General features: G+C 40.5%; 1 protein-coding gene across 5 annotated transcripts in view; it reads left to right on the top strand.

The window, feature by feature from the left end:
* The first annotated feature begins 34 nt into the window (after positions 1 to 34).
* ZNF451 (zinc finger protein 451) overlaps positions 35 to 9,701 on the top strand; it is a 35,340-nt gene continuing 25,673 nt past the window's right edge. For 2 of the 5 annotated variants that reach the window (XM_042442954.1, XM_042442944.1), the window contains exons 1-2: positions 5,937 to 5,979; positions 8,937 to 9,011. Coding sequence is in view for 2 of the 5 variants with exons in the window: in XM_042442917.1 (XP_042298851.1) it covers positions 5,896 to 5,979; positions 8,937 to 9,011 (159 nt within the window). In the remaining 3 variants the exon portion in view is untranslated. Of the gene's footprint in view, positions 150 to 402; positions 589 to 5,892; positions 5,980 to 8,936; positions 9,012 to 9,701 lie in introns of those variants that run through there. The other 3 variants (XM_042442917.1, XM_042442926.1, XM_042442936.1) reach the window with 3 other exon arrangements.

Raw genomic sequence — 9,701 nt, 5'->3', positions numbered from 1 at the left:
TCTGCCTTTTTTCTCCCCAAAAAGGGCGGGAAAGTTCCAAAGGTAACCAGGGTTTTCATGGCCTTGCTGCTGCTGAGTGGGACCTAACCCTGGCCCCTGTAGGAGTCGTGGTGATCCACCAACGCTCAACCCAGAGCCTGCTGTCCCCTGTAAGTATAGATAGGGTCACATAGCATGGAACAGTGGGTCTCTTTTTCCCCTCCTGTCAGCTCAGTTTGGGAAAGCGCATAGGTCAAAAGAGGGCCGTTAAACTACACTTCCCGGCAGGCCTTGGGCGAGGTTGGGAAGCAGAGGAAAGGGCGCGCGCGGGAAAGGGAGGGAGGCGGTCGCGTGGGACGGTGGTCACGTGGCAGGGCTTAGCTGGTGGAGGGCTGGGCCTTGGAGGCTGGGGCTGCGCTTAAGGCAAGAAGGGAGCCTGGCTGGGGAAAGGCGTGGGCTTCTCTTGGGCCCCTTGCTCCCATGTTTATTTGTCTTCCTCTCTTGCTCCTCTTAGGGTTGGAGACACCTTTCCCAGGATTCTACAGCCCTTGAGGCCATCACAGCAACGTCCCTTCCTTGTTTCTTTAGTTCCCCTGAGCATCCTGAGAGGTAAGGCAGTGCTGCAGCACCTTTGGCCCCAGAACACACTCTGCAGAAATGATCCCATGTGAGCCCCCTTTAACTCCCCAGCATCAGTGCTAAGGGACTCTGGCTTAGCCTGGCACCAGAGCTCATAATAATAATAATAATAATAATGTTTTTTCTTATATGCCGCCTCTCCCGCAGGATAGAAACACAATATAAAATGCAACGTACCAATTGAAATGCATCCCATTCATATAAGTAATCTATTATTGTTATTATTATTATTTCTTTTTATGGGTTGATCACTGTTTTCATGATTGGGGGAGGGTTGGGGTTTGGGGGTTTTTTTAATGTAATTTTTAATTGTTTGAGGTTTTATTTATACTGTTGGAATCTGCTTTGATTCCTTTGTGAAAAAGCAGAATGCAAATAATAATAATAATAATAATTATTATTATTCTCTCCCTCCCAATCTTACTACAATAAAATATCAGTGAAACAGTCAAGATTATGATCAAAGTGTGTATATATAAAATAGAGCGATCTGATGCATCTAAGGAAGTAGACTGAAGTCTACCAAAAGCTTATGCTCCCAGCTTCTCTCTCTCCCAGTGAGGCTCAAATGCTGGGGGATTCTGGGAAGTGTAGTTTTGTGAGGCATTTATCCTTTTCTGTCAGAAAGAGCTCTGGTGCCACAATAAACTACAAATCCCCTACCATTGAGCCAGGATAGTTAAAGCGGTCTCAAACTGGGATTTATTCTGCAGTGTGTTTTGGACCTCAGAGACTCACTGGATGAGAGAGGAGCTTTGGCAGACTTTGAGACTGTTTTCTCAGTTGCATCTACGCCAGATGATTTTTTGGAGGTCGTACATTCCTGATATTCAAAGGCAGTTAACTCTGGAAATCCAGCCTGCAAATTTCTTAGCACCTTTGAGACTCACTGAAAGAAGGAAGTTGGCAGCATAAGCTTTGGTAGGCTTGGTCTACTTCGTCCATCCATCTACAGTAGATGCTTTTTTGGAGCAAGGACTCTGAATATTCAAAAGAGTAGCCATGTTAGTCTGGAAAATCAGTGTGCAAGGGGATCTTACAGCACCTGTGAGCCTCACTGGAAGGGAGAAGTGGTAGCATGATCTTTGGTAGCCTTGAGTCTGCTTCCACAGATGCTTTTTGGAAGCAAGGACTTCTAATATTCAAAGGCATAGCCATGTTAGTATGGAAAATCAGTCAGCAAAGAGATGTTGTAGCATCTTTGATCCTTGTTGGTAGCTGGAGCTTTGGTAGACTTCAGTCTGCTTCCTTAGATACATCAGATTGCTTTTTTGGAGCAAGGACTCCTAATTTTCAAAGGCATAGCCATGTTAGCCTGGAAAATGAGTATGCAAAGGGATCTTGCAGCACCTTTGAACCTCATGGAAAGTGAGAAGTTGGTACCATGAGCTTTTGTAGGCTTCCTCTGATGCATGTTTGGAGGGGAGAACCCAGAGACAAACCTACAGTATATAAGCCATTTGTGTGTGTGAATGTCAACTCAAATTAAAAACCTTGTATTTTGCATATTTATAGTGGTTTAACTTGGACTGTTTTAGATTTGTAAGCTGCCTTGAGTCCCTGTACTGGGAGGAAGGTGGGATATAAATAAACACAGTGTTGTTAATGATGATGTATTGGAGATGAGGTGGCCATAGTTAAAACTGTACTTGCCACTTCTTCTCAATGCATGCAAGGTTTTGAATTTGAATTGACCTTCTTATACACAGATGGGTTACATAGGTCTGTTCCCAGACCCTCCACTACTCTACCCCATGCATCTGAGGAAGTAAATGCAAGTCTAGGAAAGTTCATGCTATCAACTTCTCTCGTTCATTTAGTTTTAGAGGTGCTACAAGAACCCTTTGTACACTATTATAGATAAGGAAAGGATGTGCAGGTTGGCTCTCTTTTCTCCCAAATGCTTGGGACCAGTCAGTGTTGTGGATTTCAGATGTTTCTTTGGAGTTTGACATATTTGCATCATGACATAATGATGCATCATCTTGGAGATGGGACCCAAGTCTAAACATCAATGTGCAAAGGGATCTTGTAGCACCCTTGAGAAGCTGATAGCTTGACCTCTTGTAGAGTTGAGGCAGCTTCTTCAGATGCAAGAGGATGCAGGCTCATATCTCCAAAAGCTCATGCTGCCAATTTCTCTCTTTCAGTTCGTCTCAAAGGTGCTACAAGATCCCTTGGCATACTTTCTTAGATTGTTAGCATAACATATGAAAAGGACAGGACAGTTGCTGGGTGACCATGGGTAAATCACACACTCAGCCCCACAAAATCCTGTCGCCACAAGTCGTAAATGACTTGAAGGCACACAACAACAACAACATATTGGATTGTTCATTATCTGCAAACTGAACTAATAAAATCATATATTTTGAGTATATTTTGAGTTTAAAGATCCATTACACACATCTATTCTCAGAACATTTATGAATTCATGCATGTGTCAGGAGACCATACTTGATCATTGAAAGACCTAGCCGTGGCAGTCTGGAAAATCAGTCTGCAAAGGAATCTCATAGCACCTTTGAGACTAACTGAAGAGAGAAGGTGGGAGCATGAGCTTTCCTAAACATGAGCCTCTTTCCTCATATGTATGTGGTAGAGTGGAAACTCCAGACCACATCCTTTCTCCTGCAGCCTTCTGCCCCAACAACCTTTGACCATTGTTAAACTGGAACCTATCACAACACACCACAAAGCTTTTCATTCCTATGGATGGTGCCATACACAGACTGCTATATAGGTCTGTCTCTGGGCTTTCCACCCAATCCCATGCTTCTGAAGAAGTAGGCTCAAGTCTACAAAAGCTAGCATGGCTATGTTTTTGAAGTCTAAACATGATATTCATTTATGTTTTGTATACACGTACATGTAAGCCTGAAGGTAATTTTATAGGCACTATTTTAATTAATTTTGTACACGAAACAAAGTTTGCGTATATCAGAAAGCAAAGGTTGTTGCTGTCTCAGCCACCTGTAAAAAATGTTTTGGATTTTGGAATATTTTGGAATTCCAGATAAGGAAGAGTCAACCATATTTACCCAGAGCACTCCTTTTTTGATTTTATCGCTCCTACTCTTTGAAACTTTCTGCTTCCTTAGCAGAGCTTGCCCAGAGTCAGCATAGTGTGACCTGTTTCCGCCTGATGTTTTAAAATTCAGATCTAGTGAACTATAATGGCACGTCTTGCTTTGGTAATGTTTGAGCTAATATTTGGTTGTATTGGAGCCCTTGTGCAAATCTACTTTTATAGAATGAATGAGGAATATTCACTTCCATCCATGTCAAATATAATATAGCCTGAAAGTTTGCATAATCTATGTCACTAAGAAACCTGCACTAAATAAAGGGTTCATTTTACATCTTCCCTCTTTAGGGCCTATTTGGTAATAATCCCTAAATTCATAGAATCATGAGTTGGAAAGCAAGGGCCACCTAGTCCCACCCTTTGCCAAGCAGGAGTGCCAGACCGAAGCACTCCTGTAACATGCCCATCCAACCTCTCCTTAACAGTACCCTCAGTTAACATTACTGCTCCTTTGGGCAAAGAATCGTGTAATGGTTCAAGTTTTCTATAGTAGCAACCTAACAGACAAGTGCAAGTGAAGATGTTAGTGAATCTAATTTTTATAGTGTGTTTTCTTTATTGCGCTGAAGCATTATTTGCAAAACTACAATGCATTTGTTGTGCATTGTTATAAAGTAGCTTACACTTTGTTATCCTAACATCCATATATTGCTGTGTTCAGGATACAAGTTACAGGTATAAAACTAAAACTGTATAATATCAAGCATTTTAAATGCTTATTTTGTTTGTTTTTGTAATACCTATATCTCATTTTGTTTCTCAAGACAGTGATGTTATTGATAAGATAGTTTTAAACCAGTAGGGAATAATTTAAATAGTCTAAAAGCATTTTAAATAATTAATTATTATTTTATTATTATTTTATTTTCTTATATCCCGCCCTTTTCACAATACAAGGACTCAAGGCAAATTAAATAATTTAAGGCAAATTAAAAAAAAGTTTAAAACTCTGTACTAGTGCATAACTAGGCAAAATCATCTGACTATAAAAACAAACAAAACAAAAACAGCTTCATTTATATACCGCTTCATACTGAACTAGTAATGTCTAAGTGGTTTACTGTAAGCTAATTGCCCCCAACGAGCTGGGTACTCATTTTCGTGACCTTGGAAGGATGCAATCTTGAGTCAAGTTTGAGCCCTAGCTAGTATTGAACTCGCAACCTTATGGTTTTGAGTGAGTCACTGCAGTACAGGCATTTAACCCTGCACCAGGGCCTTTGATGGCAATTTATTTTAACTTTCTGCCAGAATGGCACCAGTCTGGCCTCTTTTAAGAGGAGATAGTTTGCTAACCAGGGAGCCACAGCAGAGAAGGCCCTCTTTAATGTCCTCACACAGTGTGTTGCCACATTAGTGAGTCCTTCCCCAAAACCTCAATCCTTAGGCAGTATGTGGAGAGAGGTTTTGCTTCATGGGGCAAGGTCCCAGACTCTTGAAGGGTTTTAAATATAATCACCAGCATCATGAAATCAGATTGGAACATGTTGGCAGCTGTAGCATTTAGAACTGGTGTCATGGTTTCTATAAGAGGCCCCTGTTAGCTGTGTAGTTTTGATGTGTTACTGCAGGGGTAGGCAACCTTTTTGAGCCGGGGGCCGGTTTGCTGCCCCTCAGACAACTGGGGGGCCGAAGCAAAAATAATAATAATAATAATAATAATAATTTTTAAATAAATAAATAAACTGGGACAAATGTAGGATGAAATTTTCAAATGGAGGACACTTTTTTTAAAAAATGGAGGGCACACAAAAAATTTGCTGATTTTTTTTTTTAAAATGTTAATATAAATGCATGTTTCGGAGGCTTCTATAGACAATTGCCCCCCTTGCCCACCACTTGCCCCCCTTGCCTGCCAGTTGCCCTCCCTTGCCCGCCTCCTCCTGATAAGCCAAAGGCTTCGGTGGCAGGACTGGGCTGGGGCTGGTCCCAAGGCCTTGCTGGGCCGCATGCGGGCCGCAGGTTGCCTACCCCTGTGTTACTGTAACTGCAAAGAGCTCATAGCAGTAGTGTAATGGGGCAGTTACTGGTGGACAGTAACTGGCCAAGTTATGTTGCTAGAACCTATTTCATTTGTATGGGAGAACTATATAGCACTAATCATATAAAATGGTTATAAAGTGGGTATAATTGCTACATTATTGTGCAAGTAAAACTAAACAAGTTATTGTTTTTCTTTTTTCCAGATAATGGAGTATCTTGTATCTTCTAAGAACACCGAGAATACTGCTTCTCAGGAGGAAGACAGTGAAGAAGACATTGAGTTTGTTGGTGTATGTACATATCTTGCATTTAAAATTTATAAGGGTAATTATCTTTTCCCCACACAGCATGCTTGAATGGCTGAATGCCTATCATTTTGGAAGAAAAGTAGACTATTCTGAAAATAAGGACATACAGTGGTGCCCCGGGTTACGAAAATAATTCGTTCCGCCGCCGCTTTCGTAACCCGAAAGGCTTCGTAAGCCGAAAAAGCCATAGGCGCTAATGGGGAAAAGCCGCGATTTGGTGTGAAATAGCGCCGAAAAGCACCAAAATTTTTTTCGTAACCCAAAAAAACATTCGTAACCCGGAACAGTTTTTTTAAATAGATTTTTTTCGTAACCCGGAAATTTCGTAAGGCGGCGCATTCGTATCCCGGGGTACCACTGTACTTCTGACATGTGTGGGGACAAGTCATGGAGGAGTAAATATGTTGGTAAACTTTAGAGATTATTAAGCTTTTGAGAGCACATTTTCATCTTCAGACAAAAAATTATTTTAAAAAGCAACTGGGAAAAGGTGAATTTCTTAAAATTCATGTACCCTTCATGTCGTATTGTAATATCATAGAAAGAACCAAATGTCTCATTACAGCATACAGATAGTGTAATTTTAAAATCATCTTCCTATCCTTTTCTCCCCAAAAGTTTCCCCTGGGGTATATGTTCTTTTCTGGTCTTATAAAGATATAACCATAAGAAGGATTCTGGATTTGTTTCATGGTCCTCACAGCTTCCTTTGTACTTTGTATTTTTTAAAAAGCAAGCTCATTAATATAATGATATGGTGGTAGCATGAGAGAGTGAAAGTTGGCCAGCATCATACATGATACTGTTACAAATTCTTCTGTGTGATTAAAAATTCCAGGTTGACTGTTGTAGAGTAAACATGTGGGAAGGCTAACAAAAATGAACCAAGCAATTAATCCCCTTCTTTTTTGTTAGCTCATGAATTTGGTGAACTGGTTTGCCAGATACCAATAATGTGCAAGATTATGGAAAATGCAAATTTTAGTTTGTGGGAGACCTGGAGTCGCATAAGAGGATTATCATATGACCAGGAAGAGCAAATATTTCCCTTGCCTGAGGCTCTTACCCCCTCCCCAGGGTCTGTTGTCCGAGCAGCTTAAGACCACTAAGACAATCAGACAGGGACATCCAGGTGAAAAGAAAGTAATTAAACACCTTTGTTCTCACCATCAAGCACCTTTGCCAGAAGCAAGATTTTGCCTATAAATACTCCCAGATTTGCCTGTTCACTGGGCCAGTCTGGATTTCGGGGGAAGCTATGTCCCTTTGAATCCTGGCTCCTGGCCAGTCATTCCATGGCTGAGCCTCATGCCATCCTCATCATATTCCATTTGGATTCCTGGAGGGTGTCTACATTCTGGTACATATCACCCCAGTGATACTTAAAATCCTATTCCATGCTAACCTATGCTTTTCCTGAGCCTTGTATGTATGTGGGTATGCTAGTGAATCGTATGTGTTTTTCCCCTTATAAATAAATTGGTTATTAATTCTAGAAGTCTGTCTCAGCTCTATTTATTGGAATCCCCTGGTCTACTCCGTATACATATCGGGAGACGATTCTGCAAGGGCCGTCGTAACAGGCCCTCCTCTTGCAATTTGAGCTAAACTACAATAACAAAATTCCCCTGAACGGACCATTGGCTACAGAGGCAATGGTTGTTGATGCATTATTTTAGTCACATATGATATTTGATGTATCATTGGAATCTGATGCTGAGGGCTTGTAATCAGGTCAATTCCCTCCTCAATCTATGAGCCCTTTAAGTATCTAAACTGTAGTGTATCAGTAGCTAAAATGTTTTAAACATCTTTTCTCAGCCTTGCCTAGGCTCTTGTTTAACCCCCCTTCTCAGTCTCTATATTCTGTCCTTTGTCATGGCCTTCCAAACATTAGCCTGAAAATCTGTGCTTACTGAACAGATAGTGGTGTACAGGTCTTGCTTACTAAAATTGTCATGATCTCTACACGTTCAGTGGGAAATGAGAAGGAAGCTTAACAGGATGGATCAGATGCTATAGCATGCCAATGGCTTGTCATTTCCCCTTGAATTTTTTTTCTATATTTATCTGGACTGGCATATCTCTATCTATAATTAGTGTTTGCAGACTTTTAAAAAATCACAACAGAACATACTACATCAGCAAAATTAATTGGTAACCTGCCATCCTCTGAGTCCCAAACAAATAGATGAATGAACTGTGGACAACAAGGAGGTGGCCATCTTGCAAGGCTGTTTATGGGTTTATATGCAGTGTGTTTGACTATACAAACTAAACTAATGCCTAAATTTTATTTTAGTGTATTTAATAAATATACTGGGGAGCTGTGTCTGATCAGTAATCTTTCATTATAGTAAGAACATAGAATACTGAATTGGCAGTTCTGAGGTCCTGCTGTCTTCTTTTGCTGAGGGAACAGTCAGTTTTCTTGGGACTATAGCGGAGAAGTAAAGCATCATCTGGCCTTTTAAGCACAAGCTGGAGGGCAACTGGATGGTGTTTTATATTATTTTAATCTGCACCTTTTCTGTACTTCTCATAGACTTCATTCCCAATCACTTTCCTCCCCACTGAGTAACTGCTTGCTCCTTAATTGATTGGGAATCCAGTCATATTGAGCTAAATAGTTTATGGCATCCCCCTGCTGCCTTCTTTTAAAGAAAGAAGCAGACTGTTAAAGAAAGCCCATAGGATTAGCCAAGTAGGACATTATTGCTTGAACATAGATCGGTCTGTCATGTCAAAAATATGCACATTAGTAGCCTCTGAGAAGAGAGGATCGTTCATGGAAATGGTGCAGTTTCATCAGTACAATACTTGAATTCAACCAGAATGATTTCTAAAGACTGTTTGTGAATGTACAATTTGTTGGGTTTCTTAGGCCATGTTATTTTTGCAGGCGTGCCTTAAAGGTAAATGTTTGTTCACTTTCCTAGGAAACTGTATTGAGACCTATCTTGGACTGCATTGACCTTAGTAGTGGCGAGGAAGATTGTAGCAGCTCTTCTAATGTAAGTGTTTCCTGATCACAGTTGGAGAATAGATTGGAAGTCCTTATGCACTGATTGGGAGACAATACAGAAATATCGTATAAAGGTAGATAGAGGGAACACATTCTGCAGAGCAGATGTGAACAACTTTTCAGAGTATGGGGACCATTTATTAAAAACATGGAATGACTAAACAGTCATTTCTTTTATTTTATTTTTTAAGCCCTTAAATTGTTTTAGGGGAATTACATATAAATGACAAATTGTTCCTCCTCCCAAAGGTTTCTGGGAGTGTGATTTGTCAATTTAGAGGCAGGAGTAAAGGTGTTCACGAGGGCTGTAGAAAGAGCTGGGGTCTGCACTGTGGGGCCAAATGTCTCCCATGGCTCACACTGACCACATCTGTTTTAAAGAGTCATATATGTTCTTCCTGTGTTACACATTATCTTTAAATAGTATCTAAATTGTAGCTGCAGATCCTAAGAAATCTAAGAATAAAATCCACACAGTTAGCAGTTTGGGGTTCCTGTACTTAGATATTCTGAATGAGATCCCCTCCAAATTATCCACCGTTATTGCTGAATTGAATTCTGTTGATGAGAACTATATTACAGGAGGAAGAAATGACAATGACACAAGTGTTAATGTGATATTTCAAATCTGTCCTGCTACCTAGCTGTCTTTGTTTATCTGTCAGTCAGTCAATCAGTC

Source organism: Sceloporus undulatus, chromosome 1, assembly GCF_019175285.1.
Source record: "Sceloporus undulatus isolate JIND9_A2432 ecotype Alabama chromosome 1, SceUnd_v1.1, whole genome shotgun sequence".
In the NCBI taxonomy this organism is placed as follows: Eukaryota; Metazoa; Chordata; class Lepidosauria; order Squamata; family Phrynosomatidae; genus Sceloporus; species Sceloporus undulatus.
This window is presented reverse-complemented; position numbering and strand designations above follow the sequence as displayed.